Below are 16,189 nucleotides of genomic sequence, written 5' to 3'. Positions count from 1 at the left end.
ATAGCTGCAAACGGTTGATATGGAATTGAAGTGAGAATCACTAGCCAAGGTGAGAATTGCGATATTGAGTCATATACCAGTTTGAATAAGAATGAAGGATATGAAAATCTAATAACTGAATATTAACTACACGTATCAATCTGATGTTTCTAATATAAACAAACACATTACAACCCATTTTACTTTGAAAATAATATCACTGAGCCAAAACAACCCTCAGCATATTTGTGCTTTTTCCATAATCACAATAGTCATTCACAATACTGCTTCCCTTTGATGTTGTCAGGAAAATGGTTTGATTCATGAAATCTCAAATTGATGTCTAGAAATAAAAAGACAACTAAGTAAGAACCATGGAAATCATACCATCTTGGAAGTTTACACTTCACACTATAGAGAACTATTTCTGAGGAAATGTAAATGGTTTGGTTATGTATCAAAATATGGCAATGATCAATAAATGTTTCTCTCATCCCATGCAGAAAAGAAAGCTTTACAGTAGGCCATTTGAAAGGTAGCCATGTTTTACTGTTGAGCAATTTCAATGATTGATATCCCTCAGGGGGCTTTAAAATCCTAATTATAAACTGGTTGGTTCGAGCCCTGAATGCTGATTGGCTGACAGCCATGGTATATCAGACCATATACCACGGGTATGACAAAATATTTATTTAACTGCTCAAATTAAGTTGTTAACCAGTTTATAATAGCAATAAGGCATCTCAGGGGTTTGTGGTATATGCATTGTGCGTAAGAACAGCCCTTAGCCATGGTATATTGGCCATATACCACACCTCCTTAGGCATTATTGCTTAAATATAAATTTAGGCTAATGGATACAGGCAATTAGCCTAGTGGGATTCGAACTCGTGACCTTCCAGTTACTAGCCCAACACATGAACCGCTAGGCTACCTCCCGCCCAATGCAGCCTCAGCAAGGTTAAAGAAAATGCCTGGCGTTGGTAAATGCATTTCTTCTCTGGTCAATTTCATTCATGTGGAGCAGCGTAATGGATTCCTGACCAGACTATACCTCTTGGTGAGGAACACCACTGAGGCCGCACCATTCATTGTTTTATAACATGGTTCTACAACAAAGACATAAGTGCTGAATTGCAGGAAGAACACTCATAAGTGATGCAACAATGCTCTGACGCAAGGTCATAAAATGTAGTTTTGTCCAAGTGCTGGAACTATTCAATGAAGCTGACAATCCAGACCAGTTAACTGTTGGAGGTTTGGAAGATGCAGGACACAATCTTGAGATGTAAGTGCCAGCCACTATCATAGTAAAATATTGATTTGGCTAAGAGTGGGAAAGCAATGACATTCCATAAGAGCAAAATAAAAATGCACAATTGGTTTATAAAGTCTTCAATGACAAGAAAAATATAAACAATGGAGCAATAGTGTTTTGGTTATGATAAGGTAAGACACTTTTTCTGACCTCCTGAAGGTGTTTATAAATCCTATACTTCAAGAGCTATATTTTAGTACTTTAAATTACCAGAAGTCTTAAAGCTTTACAGCTTAAGTTTTCAAGGTATGGGTCAAGATGTCAGTGAAATGATTTCACGCCATAATTGGATTAGGTCACCCTTTAAAGAGGAAATGTAGGCCTACTTAACCTGGAAATAATCCACTTCATTTCAGAGTATGTGCACTCATTGAAGTCACTGAAGGAACTGCACTAAACCTGTATATAAGACCTGTATATAAGACCTGTATATAAGCCCTGTATATAAGCCCTGTATATAAGACCTGTATATAAGCCCTGTATATAAGACCTGTATATAAGACCTGTATATAAGACCTGTATATAAGACCTGTATATAAGACCTGTATATAAGACCTGTATATAAGACCTGTATATAAGACCTGTATATATGACCTGTATATAAGCCCTGTATATAAGACCTGTATATAAGCCCTGTATATAAGACCTGTATATAAGACCTGTATATAAGACCTGTATATAAGACCTGTATATAAGACCTGTATATAAGACCTGTATATAAGACCTGTATATAAGACCTGTATATAAGACCTGTATATAAGACCTGTATATAAGACCTGTATATAAGACCTGTATATAAACCTGTAATATAAGACCTGTATATAAGGCCTCTGTATAAGACCTGTATATAAGACCTGTATATAAGACCTGTATATAAGACCTGTATATAAGCCTGTATATAAGACCTGTATATAAGCCCTGTATATAAGACCTGTATATAAGACCTGTATATAGACCTGTATATAAGACCTGTATATTAAGACCTGTATATAGACCTGTAATAGACCTGTATATAAAACCTGTATATAAGACCTGTAACTATATAGACCTGTATATAAGACAGTATATATGACCTGTATATAAACCTTATATAAGACCTGTATATAAGACCTGTATATAAGACCTGTATATAGACTGTTATATAAGACCTGTATATAAGACCTGTATATAGACCTGTATATAGACCTGTATAATGACCTGTATATAAGACCTGTATATATGACCTGTATATAAGACCTGTATATAAGACCTGTATATAAGACCTGTATATAAGACCTGTATATAAGACCTGTATATAAGACCTGTATATAAGACCTGTATATAAGACCTGTATATATGACCTGTATATAAGACCTGTATATAAGACCTGTATATAAGACCCTGTATATAATGACCTGTATATAAGACCTGTATATAAGCCTGTATATAAGGACCTGTATATAATGACCTGTATATAAGACCTGTATATAAGACTGTATATAAGACCTGTATATAAGACCTGTATATATGACCTGTATATAAGACCTGTATATAAGACCTGTATATATGACCTGTATATAAGCCCTGTATATAAGACCTGTATATAAGACCTGTATAATAGACCTGTATATAAGACCTGTATATAAGACCTGTATATAAGACCTGTATATATGACCTGTATATAAGACCTGTATATATGACCTGTATATATGACCTGTATATAAGACTGTATATATGACCTGTATATAAGACCTGTATATAAGACCTGTATATAAGACCTGTATATAAGACCTGTATATATGACCTGTATATATGACCTGTATATAAGACCTGTATATATGACCTGTATATAATGACCTGTATATAAGACCTGTATATAAGACCTGTATATAAGACCTGTATATATGACCTGTATATATGACCTGTATATAAGACCTGTATATAAGACCTGTATATAAGACCTGTATATAAGACCTGTATATATGACCTGTATATAAGACCTGTATATATGACCTGTATATATGACCTGTATATAAGACCTGTATATATGACCTGTATATAAGACCTGTATATAAGACCTGTATATAAGACCTGTATATATGACCTGTATATAAGACCTGTATATATGACCTGTATATATGACCTGTATATATGACCTGTATATAAGACCTGTATATAAGACCTGTATATAAGACCTGTATATATGACCTGTATATATGACCTGTATATAAGACCTGTATATATGACCTGTATATAAGACCTGTATATAAGACCTGTATATAAGACCTGTATATAAGACCTGTATATAAGACCTGTATATAAGACCTGTATATAAGACCTGTATATAAGACCTGTATATAAGACCTGTATATAAGACCTGTATATAAGACCTGTATATAAGACCTGTATATAAGACCTGTATATAAGACCTGTATATAAGACCTGTATATATGACCTGTATATATGACCTGTATATAAGCACCTTATGACCTGTATATAAGACCTGTATATAAGACCTGTATATAAGACCTGTATATAAGACCTGTATATACCTGTATATAAGACCTGTATATAAGACCTGTATATAAGACCTGTATATAGACCTGTATATAAGACCTGTATATAAGACCTGTATATATGACCTGTATATAAGACCTGTATATAAGACCTGTATATAAGACCTGTATATAAGACCTGTATATAAGACCTGTATATAAGACCTGTATATATGACCTGTATATAAGACCTGTATATAAGACCTGTATATAAGACCTGTATATATGACCTGTATATAAGACCTGTATATAAGACCTGTATATAAGACCTGTATATATGACCTGTATATAAGACCTGTATATAAGACCTGGTATATAAGACCTGTATATATGACCTGTATATAATGACCTGTATATAAGACCTGTATATAAAGACCTGTATAGAAGACCTTAATATAAAGACCGTATATAAGACCTTATATAAGACCTGTATATAAGACCTGGATATAAGAACTGTATATAGACCTGTATATAAGACCTGTATATATGACCTGTATATAAGACCTGTAAGATAAGACCTGTATATACGGACCTGTATATCAGACCTGTATATAAGACCTGTAGATAAGACCTGTATATAAGACCTGTATATAAGACCTGTATATAAGACCTGTATATAAGACCTGTATATAGACCTGTATATAAGAACCTGTAAATATTGACCTGTATAATAGCCTGTATATATGAACCTGTATTATACCTGTATATAAGACCTGTATATATGACCTGTATATATGACCTGTATATAAGACCTGTAATATAAGACCTGTATAAGACTGTACGCTTTATAAGACCTGTATATAAGACCTGTATATAAGACCTGTATATATGACCTGTATATATGACCTGTATATAAGCCCTGTATATAAGACCTGTATATAAGACCTGTATATAAGACCTGTATATAAGACCTGTATATAAGACCTGTATATAAGACCTGTATATAAGACCTGTATATATGACCTGTATATAAGACCTGTATATAAGACCTGTATATAAGACCTGTATATAAGACCTGTATATATGACCTGTATATAAGACCTGTATATAAGACCTGTATATAAGACCTGTATATAAGACCTGTATATAAGACCTGTATATAAGACCTGTATATAAGACCTGTATATAACTGTATTCTCATGTTTCTTTTCTTTTTTTCTTCTCTCACGTTTCACATGTTTTCATCTCATCTATATTACTACCTTTTATTGTGCATTGTTGGGAAAGAGCTGGCAAAATAAGCATTTAACTGTACTGTTTTACACCTGCTGTGTCCTGTGCATGTGACAATACAACTTGAAACTTAAGTCGGTTGAGCACATCAATGTCTTGAATACAATTATTCTGCAAACTCGCACGCATACTAACAGGCAATGACAGCACTGTGCACTTAAATAGCAAATGTGTAATAACACGTATGGCACGTATATAACCATAGTTAATCTGTAGGGATGTGAATGACAATGACAGGAAAAATAACCATGTTACCTGAATCTCCCTTGCGTGGTATATGATAACCAGACCAAGAAGAATGATTGTAGAAAGGCTTATCAGGCATTTTAGAGCTAATGAATACAAGGACTCCTGCAAAAAGAAAAATAGCAATAGTGATACAACAGCACATGTAATCATACAACAAACAGTAGTAATCTTTCAAAAAAGAAAAAGCCTACCTGGACTAAATGATCGCGAGCCTATCCAGACATGTAAGGTATAGCTGATTGCATGGTTTACGGGATACATCTTCAGTCTTCACTGTCTAAATATTTGATTTGTAAATAAAACAAGGCGACTATACTACTACTGGTTTAATGCACTTTAAAATCAAACTTTCTCTTTTTCCTGGTCCACTCAACATGCCAGTCAATTAATTTGCCCGACCTAGATATTACTGCACCGTACCAGGATTGAGTTGAATACGTACCTTTCCATACGCTCCCCATGAGAGTTCAGTCTCTATAACCATAACAACGATCCCAAACATCCCAAAGATCAAAGCATAGTCGCTGAGGCGCTTCCTTTTCTCAAACAAGGCCCTTCTATGTCCAAGCTTTTGCCCAATGTTCTGGTTCTTCTTTTTACCCGATTTACTGCCACTGTTGTTACATCCACCCCCTCCGTCTCCCGATGCGTAAGGCATCAGGGTGGTCGAATTGTTCTCCGGTTTAGATGCTAGGGTGTCCGACGCATCCGCGGTGGAAATTGGTTGTAAAGGCTGGGACTCTGAATCAAACTCGTGTAGGTTTCTGCGGGACGAGCTCAAGTTGCTCAGCGGCCGCATTACGCCGCCGTTGTATCTACAGCTGCTCATGGCTATTTCGTTATACGAGTTACTCTCTTTGTGGCTGCTGCTCGGGCTGTCCCGCTGCCGATTGTGGCAGTGCTGATGGTGGTGATGTCTGGGTGAACTACCATGACTGGAGGGCTTGAACTCACAGGCGCTTAATTGACAACCTTGTCTCGAAGACGTTACAGATGGCGTCCTTACAGTTCCTTGAGTGGTCGCCGACGTCCCGCGAAAAACGAGGCTTTTTCTTGCATCACAGGTACAGTTCTTGCAGGTGTAGCATTGGTTTCGCTGCTTAGTGAACCGTTCCTCTCGTCCGCAGTAGTGATGATACTTACAGTGATGCTGGAACTGCTGCTCTTGAAAGAAATCGTTCTTCAACTGCAATGGGGTTTCCATGTCAGTGCTGCTGTTTAAAGCAGCAGTCGAGTACCACCATGCACCCGCCGAAGGGCGTTGTGGTAGGTAAAGGAGGACAGCTACGGAGCAAGATGAGACCCATTTCGGCTCCTGTAGAATGTAAGCGATGCCTCGTATTGGACAGACAGGACCAACACAACTGTCTTGACGTCATTGAAAAGGTTGCAACATCTTTTGGAATATTCACCCAAGGAAAGTAGCATGTCAGTAGAGGAAAAACTATCTTACAGGTGAGACTGCTCACGATGAGCAATAACATCCTTGAGGGTGAAATGTAAGGTTATTCCATAGGCTCCTAAACTAAGCCTACTGCTATACATGTACATTGGCTCTCTCACCGATGTTCACACTGATGTTCACTATAATATAACAGTGGGGTAGCCTACCATACACTAAAACAAATGTGCTAAACAACTCATATCATATATTGTTTGGTGTACACAATGTCTATGTGGGTGCCAATAAAACATTTCAACTTGGATTACATTGTAAATGCACATATATCCGTTGCATTCGTGAAATAACAACCAAAACAATGTTAAGCCTTATAAAGATGTAGCTTCAAATAGTTTTTCCATCATCCAATATTCTTCTGGTTAAAATGCCTTTTATCAGCATGCACTATTTTAGGCTGGTATTGAAGGTAAGAGATAATAATCATGAAAACAAGTTTTGTGCATTTTATGTAGCCTAGCCTACTGACACATAAGTCACCAGAGGATTTTGGCGGTGTGGGTTTGAATGGGCTCATTGGCTGCCGCACTGACTACCGCAGTCGAAAGCACGTCACGGCTCTATAAACATGTTGATGGTAAACACGCAACGTCAACACCATAAGAAGAAAAACAATTGTCACCATGAATGACCCATGCCAATGTCTGTGTTTTTGCTAACGAACAGCTAAATTGTGTTAATGTCTCTCTCATTATCTACAAAAAAATCTACTACAAACAATCTACTGCACTTGGACACATTTGGGAGCCCAAAAATATAGCCCCACTCCTGGGATAGGATAGGCACAATCGATTCCGACAGGAACCCTCTGTTGGAGATAATATATTGGAGATAATATATTGGAGATAAAATAGCCTATTATTTTTAAGCAGTTTATGTTTCAACAACCAAACCTCTCAATGTATCAAGTGTATGTTAATAGGGCTAATCATGTAGCCTACTCTTGAACATGGACAGTGATAGGTTTACTAGTTGCTCAGTCCAGATGAGTTACAACTACATTATTCAGGATACAATACATTGTTCATGGTCAGAATAGAACACATGCTATGGTATCACTCAAAACCATTGTCTATTGTTTTATTAACTGGTAGTAGGCAGCCTATGTGTTGCGGATGTGCTGATTGATCCACTCAGGATGTTGGAGGTGGATATTCACTTCACAAGGTATGTGCCTGTTCATCTTGGTTACAATTATTGGTCAGAGACCATGTGACTTGCAATCCAGCCAGACTGCGGGTCGCCGTCTGAAACCTCAGACTGATGTGATCGCTGGTAGCGGTGTTCTTAATGGAGTGGAGGAGTTATGTCACCCGGGGGAAATATAGGTAACTGCTCCATATTGAGCATCTGGGGAACCATAAAGCAAAACCTGAACAGAATCCTCCACAAGTCTCGGGTGCCGCTGTAACCACAAAGTATATTTCAAACATCCAAAATCTTTCTCTCAAACTAGGCCTAATATTTTTAAATCCTGAATCAGAATCATGCATGTTCTGGTTGAGATGTACTATTTAAATAATTGTAGAGCTCAATATATAGTAGACTACGTGGTTCATAAAACTCTCTAATTATGAAGGGATGTCCAGGTTAGAACAATTAACCAATGCAGCAGTGACTCCAAACCTTGAAATGAGGGGAGCTGTCCAAGGTCCTGGAGAAGAGAACCCAACGTCTGTCACTTCCAGACTGCGTTTCCCCTTTAAATCCTGCCGTTCTTTTTTTACACCAGATCGCAATGCGCACTTGTCTCTGATTGGCTGCTCGGACTGCCCACGTGTCGTTTTCGGAATTCGTCGGAAACAAAGTTGCTAGCTAGCTATTTTAAGCAATGAAACGTTACGAAGTGTTGTAAATATGTTTATGTAATCGGCAAAGAGGACGCCCGATGGCAAGAACGCAGTTAGCTATTTTACGAGTCTAGGTCAGAGGTAGAATCATTCACGTTGCAGAACGCATCTTACATGCATGAATTAGCGCCGTTAGCAACATCTCTCTCCATACACGGAATGCAAGGCAGCTAGCTAGCTAATAAGCGTCAATCGAAAAACAGAATAACGTTTAATATCCTCTCTGGTGAAGGATCCATTAGCTAGATTGCTATTCTTGCCGAGAGCGAACGGTCATTGTAGGCCGGGTTGTTTGATTTCACGATGATGCTTGTTAGGTCGGACACACATTTTTAACACTCGACTGCAGCTACGGTGGTCAATTGTCGTGAGCTCATTTTGAGTAGGATAATACTGTAGCAGCTAGCAGAATCAAATAATATTACAACGATGAATCAAAGAAGATGTATCAACCATAACACAGACTCAGTGAATGAAGATCTCACGGGGCAACAAACACATGGTAATAGAGCACACTTACGGTTTTGTCTAGGACACAGCTTTTGTCAACATTGACTTTTCGTAGCAGGTTAGTTAATTAGGAAAAGGGTTAGGGTTACCTAACATATACATTTGGACGTCAATTTGACAAAAGCTGTATCCCTTCTAGACATGACCCTTGCTTACATAGACCACACACTTATCCCAAAAGGTTTTATTTCCGGTTGGCCGAAGGTGGTCCTTGGTGTTCCTGATACCAGACCCAGTATTGACACTAATGTAAACCAAGACATGTTTGGACAGTTTTTACTCATATAGAAACCCCAACCAAAGACCAACTATCTATCACAATAAGGCCTTTTTGACAAGTAGTCAACATGCCCATCCAGATCACACAGTAGGCACTTTTGTGTTGATTCTTTTTGCTTTGACATTTTTCACTTGCAGATACTGTTGTCCCGGAGACCCCAGAGCTCAAACGTCCCCCAGGGCCCGGCTCAGTGAGAGGCATGGAAAGCGTGGTACTAGACTCTGATTCAGATGAGGAGATATCAGGGTCTTCCATGATGTTGTCGGGGAAGTAAGTTAGTTGCTACCAAACTCATCTAAATATTGTAAATCAGACCACACCCTTCTAGGTTTATACAGGGTCGAGGAAAGCATGTGTATTAGCATATATCATCAAGATTCTAGTTAAGTTAACCTGCCACAGGTCACATGGCTCCATCCTTCTCACCTGCACCAGGCCTTCAACACAAGGCATGTACAAGTGATTGGGGGGATTTGTAACAGCTGTGACATACTAATAGGCAGGTGGATGTAGTGGTGCCATACACACATTTTCTACTGCTTGAGCTCCTTTGAGGGACCTGTTTCAGTCCAAGTCAAGTACTGGACACATACACACACTAATCAAAATCGTGAGGATTCATTTTTTTATCATTCAAGACTCATGCTTTCTTTGCTAAAGGAGTCTGGAAAAGGAACCAGTTATGGGTGCTGTTATCATACTGTCAGATGAGGAGGGAGAGGCGGAGATCAAAACTGCTCTACAGAGAAATGACAGCCAGCTCCCCAAAAACATATTGGGAAGTCAAGGTACGGGTTCATTAATCCTATCCCTGGCCTTAATACTTACTGTTATACAATTATATTCACAGTGATGCAATCTATACTATTGAATGGAATGTGTGGTTTCATGTTCTGTAGCCTGCTCTGTGACATGGAGGTCAATGAGTTAGTGAAACGGTAGCCCATTCATAGAGGCTAACTACCTTTAGCTCCTATTGATGATAGTATCTTCTGGCCCAGGGAGTTTTAAGAGCCCTGACACTTGTTCTAATTATTAACACGCATCGCTTGTTCTAATTATTAACACGCATCGCTTGTTCTAATTATTAACACACATCGCTTGTTCTAATTATTAACACGCATCGCTTGTTCTAATTATTAACACGCATCGCTTGTTCTAATTATTAACACGCATCGCTTGGGGTACAGTTTTGGAAACATTAGGTTCAATTACTACACACCTTTTTTATAGGGTTAGGGTTTCCACATGGCCATAATTCCATGTTGCAGCGCTTGTTTACAGAAAACAGAAGGAATACAGTCAACTACCTGTGTTAATTAGCTCTCTCTGAACACCTGTGTGTGTTACAGAAGAAGGAAGTCAGAAACGTGTTGTAACTGTGTTAGAACTGTGTACAGTAAGTGTATATTTTCCATTTGTGAAATGACTTTGCTGTGCTATGAAAGTAGAGGGCTTTATGTTTCTACAACCGTACCAATGAGAATCGATTCACTTTTTAGATGGCTATTTTGGATGCCAGAGCCAGTTTACCTCTGAATATAACATAAGGTCCTTGGATGTTAAAGTGGTAGGCTTTAACAGTACATTCTTGGGTTAGAGAAACATGAAAAGTACATTTAACTGAGACTTCTATACCCAGCAGCACAAACTAGAAACAGTGTGATGGTGTTCACGCTGTGTTAATAATGTCCTGCTTTAGACCCAGACCGGAAGAGGAGACTAGAGGTGTGTGACAGCTCCCAGCAGAGTGGGGCATCAAACGCCAGCAAGAAACCAGCCCTTGAGGAGGATTCAGTGGTGAGTCCAGCTGTCTGCACACCTATCGCTCCTCCAGGCTCCCTGACACCCCAAACCGGGGGGGACATGTGAGATCTGTGTTGAGCTAGAGATTCACCAAAGCAATTCAGCAATAGTGCCACGCTCATGGGTACAAGAGCTGCATGGCCCACCTGAGATTCCGACCTCCAGGTTATTACCCTGACCAAGATGATGTACTGCCACCCTGCTTGTTCATGTATTATCTGTCTTCTCCAGTAGAGAGGTGGTAGGCTTGCATGGGGCGGAGCTCTCACTCTAATTGGTCTGCCTGCCTTGGGACTTCATGCGCCAGTGTGTTTCTGTCCTGCCAGACAGATGATTCTGAGGATGAGGGTCCAGAGCCCAGCTGGAAGAGCCAGGAGGACATGGTGAGGAAACTGCAGACTAAGTTTCCCCGTCTGGTCAAGGAGGTGAGGCTTCCATCGGCTGTAGAATCACACTCTGCCAACAACATGCCCTGTGGTCTCCCTCACTGCACTTCCACAACAAATTCATCAGGGCCTTAAATGGTTGACAAATGTGGACTAATATTGTTTGAAATGAGTGGGAGTTGCATATTAATCATTTATTTTGACAAAAGGTGTTTTGTTGTTTACGACTATCTGTTTGTCTTATCCTGCATACACACAGGAGCTTAGAGAAGTACTTCTCGAGCATGATTGGCACTTTGAGGACACCCTAGAAGCACTGCACATGTTTTCAGAGGAGGGTGAGAGTTTTGTGTTTCATGGTGTGTGTGGGTCTCTGTCTCTGTCTGTATGTGTTTCATGGTGTGTGTCTCTCTGTCTGCGTGTGTTTCATGGTGTGTGTGTGTGTGTGTGTGTCTCTTTCTCTCTCGGTCTGTCTGTCCGTCTTCTGTGTGTGTCTCTCTCTCGCTCTCTGTCTCTCTTGCTCTCTCGCTCTTTCTCTGTCTGTGTCTCTCTCTGTCTGTCTCTCTCGCTCTTTCTCTCTGTCTGTCTCTCGCTCTTTCTCTCTGTCTGTCTCTCGCTCTCTCTCAAATTCAAATTCAAGCTGCTTTATTGGCATGAAAAACATTGTGTCAATATTGCCAAAGCAACAATGTATACAATATACAACAATGTATACAATATACATTGTAATACAATTATAAACAATAACAGATCATAATATAAAATTTGAGAGCCTGAAGTTTCTTATAGAGCTCCTGGTCAGTAATTGGGGAGTCCAATGGATTTTGATTGTCCTTTATAGCTTTTTCTAATCCATTCAACTTCTCATGAATTTGGCGTTGTTCTGCGTTTGTGTCAATTTGAACGGTGTTGTAGAGTGTTTTGAAATGGGTTGTCCATATGTCACCATTTTGTATCGCTAATTCCTCTTGTTTAGATTTTTTTAGTTTTTTCCAATTTTGCCAAAAGTTGTTTGTGTTTATGGACTCCTCAATTAGTTTCAGCTGCTTGCTGTTGTACTGTGCTTTTTTGGTTCTGAGTGTACTTTTATAGAGTTTTAAAGTCTCACAGTAATGAAGGCGTAATTCACCATTATTTGGGTCTCTGTGCTTTTGGTTGGATAGTGTTCTAAGTTTTTTCCTTATAATTTTACAATCTGCATCAAACCAGTTGTCATCTGTGATTTTTTTTTGTTTTGTTTTTTTATCAATTTCAATTGTGCTTCTTTTGCCGTTTGCCTGAATATATAGTTGATGTTTCGTACTGCTAGATTGATGCCTTCTTTACTGTGAGTGAATGTGGTATCCAGAAAGTTATCTAAGAGTGTTTGGATATTTTGGTTCCAGGTTGCTTTCTGGTATTCTTCTGTGCTGTTTTGGGCCCATCTGTATGAATTTCTGATGTTGTACAGCTTACTGGGCTGTGAATGTGTGGTTGTTTCCAGGTCTGTTCTTTTGAGGAACAACGTGATTTGGCTGTGATCAGACAGAGGTGTTAGTGGCTTGACAGTGAATGAGCTGAGAGAGAAAGGGTCCATGTCTGTGATCATATAGTCTACTGTACTGTGGCCAAGAGGTGAGCAGTAGGTGAATCTCCCCAAAGAGTCCCCCCGTAACCTACCATTGACAAAGTACAGACCCAGGCTTCTACAGAGCTGTAAAAGATCCCTTCCGTTTTTGTTGACGGTGCTGTCACTGTTGTTTCTATGGGGGAGATTAAGACAGTTAGAAACAGTATGGCCTGTAATAAAGCTGTCCCCTCGTGTGCTCGTTAGATCAGGTAGTGTTCCTGTATGCGCATTTGTGTCCCCACAGATGAGGCTATTTCCCTGGGCCTGGAAATGGCACGTCTCTTCCTCAAGGGTGGGGAAGATCTCCTCTTTGTAATATGGGGATTCTGAGGGGGGGATATATATTGCGCAAAGGAACACATCTTTTTCTGTCAGTACAAGTTCTTTTTTTAGTTTTAACCAAATGTGATATTTGCCAATTTTGAGGGGATCAATTAGATTTTGTAGTTCGGATTTGTACCAGATGATCAATCCTCCAGAGTCTCTGCCTCTATTGACAGAGCTGTGTTTCTGTGATGGCACAATGACCTCTCTGTAGCCTGTGGGACAGTGAGTGACAACGTCAGCCTTACACCATGTCTCCTGCAGAATGATGATGTCAACATCTTTAAGATTTTTGTTGAACTCCAGTGCTAAACTCTTCAGACCAAAGGTTGATGAGTTTAGACCCTGAATGTTCCACATGCTACCTGATAGGGATTTCGTGTTGCAAAAAGAAAGAATAGCAGTCAGAAATACAGTAACTACTAACTAATAAATTGTTAAGAGTGAGATAAACAGGATATCAGCTAACATTTATTCTGTTATATACACCAGAGAGGCAGCCGCCCGGTCCAGACCTGGCCCTCCTCCACTCCACAGGGCCCAACAGCAGGACCAGCGCAGCTACGCAGAGGTCGTCAGAGGACAGCAGAACCCTGTAGGATTAAGTGAGATTAAACAGCTCCTCCAATACATCTGCACTAAACACACACGGACGCATACACACACACCACACACACACACACGCACCTATTGTACTAGAATTTACTTGTTCAATGAATAGGAATATATATATAAATATTCCTTTTCATTGAACAAGTAAATTCTAGTACAATAGGTGTGTGTGTGTGTGTGGTGTGTGTGTGTATGCGTCCGTGTGTGTTTAGTGCAGATGTATTGGAGGAGCTGTTTAATCTCACTTAATCCTACAGGGTTCTCCTGTCCTCTGACGACCTCTGCGTAGCTGCGCTGGTCCTGCTGTTGGGCCCTGTGGAGTGGAGGAGGGCCAGGTCTGGGCTGGGGGGCTTCCTCTCTGGTCTGGTAGAGGTGGTGGTCTGGTGTGGGATAGTAGGCTGGGCCCTGTGGAGTGGAGGAGGGCCAGGTCTGGGCCGTGGGGCTTCCTCTCTGGTCTGGTAGAGGTGGTGGTCTGGTGAGGGGTAGTAGGCTGGGCCCTGTGGAGTGGAGGAGGGCCAGGTCTGGGCCGTGGGGCTTCCTCTCTGGTCTGGTAGAGATGGTGGTCTGGTGCGGGATAGTAGGCTGGGCCCGGTCCAGTCTGGCTAAGCCAATGGAAGTGGTGATGCTCTGGGGGTGTGTGGGGCCTGTGGGGTGCACTGGGTCTGGTGTGGCGTTGAAGGGGCCTGGGGCTCCTTGGTGGTGCAGTGGTCTGGTAGGGGTCTCTGGGTGCTCCTCTGTCCAGTGCGGCATGGGGTGTTTGTCTACCAAGTGCCACGTCCTTTAGAGACTTGGCAAACATCCCTACTGTCTGCTTCCTCAGGTGGGAGTGGTCGTGCAGATGCTCTGGGGTGATTGTTGGGTGGTGAGCAACGTGTACGTTTGGGAGTAGGCCACACCCTCTGGTGATGTCAGCGTTGACTTTCTGAATGGTACGGGGAAAGTCTTTGCGGGGCAGCAGAGTGGAGATGGTGATGTGGGAGTTGGGGAACCACTCAGAGGCCCTCTCTGCTACTCTGTTGACCAGGCTGCCTACTCTCTCCTGCTCCTCTCGCAGGTTGTTGGTGCCGGTGTGAATAAAGATGTGGCCTGGTGTGCCAAAGTCAGGCTGGGACAGGATGTGGAGTGCATTCTGTGTTTTTGGGCACCATATTTTGCACACCTTGTGTTGGGGGAAGAGTTTATCTTCTTGGATGAATTTCCCATTTGAGTCAATGAGGGCCACCTCAGTGGGTTTTACCAGATTAGTGCGTTTACAGACTGGGGCTGGAGTACACAGGGCCTGTGTACATGGAGGGGTGTGTCAGGGGGGGCCAGAGAGCTTCTCTCTGTAGTAGGTGTCTCCATGTGGGCCTCTTTGTTGACTGGGGGTGTGGGTAAAGTGTTGTCGGTATGGGGGGGGTTGTGGGTAAAGGTGGGTCAGTGGGGTTGTTAGGGGTGGTGAGGGGCTGCAGCTTCTCTCTGGGAGTCTCTACAGTCTGTTCTCTGTGCTGTAGCACCCTCTTGATGACAGACAACTCCTCCTTTACCTGCACTAGCTCTTTCCTCATGGTGGCTTTTACCTCCTCAAGCGCTGTGGTAAGGCTCTCTCTCAGCTCCTGGACACAGTTCTTCAGCTGGGTCCTGCACTGGTTGATCTGGTCCTGTAGAAGCTCTGTGTCTGGGCTGGTGGTGGTGTAGCTGGGGGGTGTAGCTCTGTCTGTCTGTCTGTCTGTCTGTCTGTCTGTCTGTCTGTCTGTCTGTCTGTCTGTCTGTCTGTCTGTCTGTCTCTCTGTCTGTCTGTGTGTGTCTCTCCCTCTGTCTGTCTCTCTCTCTCTCCCTCTGTCTGTCTCTCTCTCTCTCCCTCTGTCTGTCTCTCTCTCTCTCCCTCTGTCTGTCTCTCTCTCTCTCCTGCTGTCTGTCTCTCTCTCTCTCCCTCTGTCTGTCTCTCTCTCTCTCCTGCTGTCTGTCTCTCTCTCTCCCTCTGTCTGTCTCTCTCTCTCTTCTGTCTGTCTCTCTCTCTCTCCTGCTGTCTGTCTCTCTCTCTCTCCTGCTGTCTGTCTC

General features: G+C 41.2%; 2 protein-coding genes across 3 annotated transcripts in view; one reads left to right on the top strand and one right to left on the bottom strand.

Moving 5' to 3' along the window:
• Positions 1-6,521, bottom strand: part of LOC115204174 (small conductance calcium-activated potassium channel protein 2-like) — a 37,924-nt gene extending 31,403 nt beyond the window's left edge. For both annotated transcript variants that reach the window (XM_029769546.1, XM_029769547.1), the window contains exons 1-2: positions 5,756-6,521; positions 5,320-5,415 (exon numbers count right to left, since the gene is read on the bottom strand). In XM_029769546.1, coding sequence (XP_029625406.1) covers positions 5,320-5,415; positions 5,756-6,517 — 858 coding nt within the window. In that variant the 5' untranslated portion in view covers positions 6,518-6,521. The remainder of the gene's footprint in view (positions 1-5,319; positions 5,416-5,755) is intronic.
• Positions 6,522-8,530: 2,009 nt separating this feature from the next.
• The window catches only part of smarcad1b (SNF2 related chromatin remodeling ATPase with DExD box 1b), a 19,456-nt gene continuing 11,797 nt past the window's right edge, over positions 8,531-16,189 (top strand). Inside the window, exons 1-6 of the mRNA XM_029769545.1 lie at positions 8,531-9,124; positions 9,550-9,682; positions 10,073-10,200; positions 11,115-11,212; positions 11,545-11,643; positions 11,864-11,942. Coding sequence (XP_029625405.1) covers positions 9,052-9,124; positions 9,550-9,682; positions 10,073-10,200; positions 11,115-11,212; positions 11,545-11,643; positions 11,864-11,942 — 610 coding nt within the window. The 5' untranslated portion in view covers positions 8,531-9,051. The remainder of the gene's footprint in view (positions 9,125-9,549; positions 9,683-10,072; positions 10,201-11,114; positions 11,213-11,544; positions 11,644-11,863; positions 11,943-16,189) is intronic.

The sequence above is a fragment of the Salmo trutta genome, chromosome 12 (assembly GCF_901001165.1).
Source record: "Salmo trutta chromosome 12, fSalTru1.1, whole genome shotgun sequence".
Lineage (NCBI taxonomy): Eukaryota > Metazoa > Chordata > Actinopteri > Salmoniformes > Salmonidae > Salmo > Salmo trutta.
Note: the sequence above shows the minus strand (reverse complement) of the source record. Positions and strands in the feature narration are given on the sequence as shown.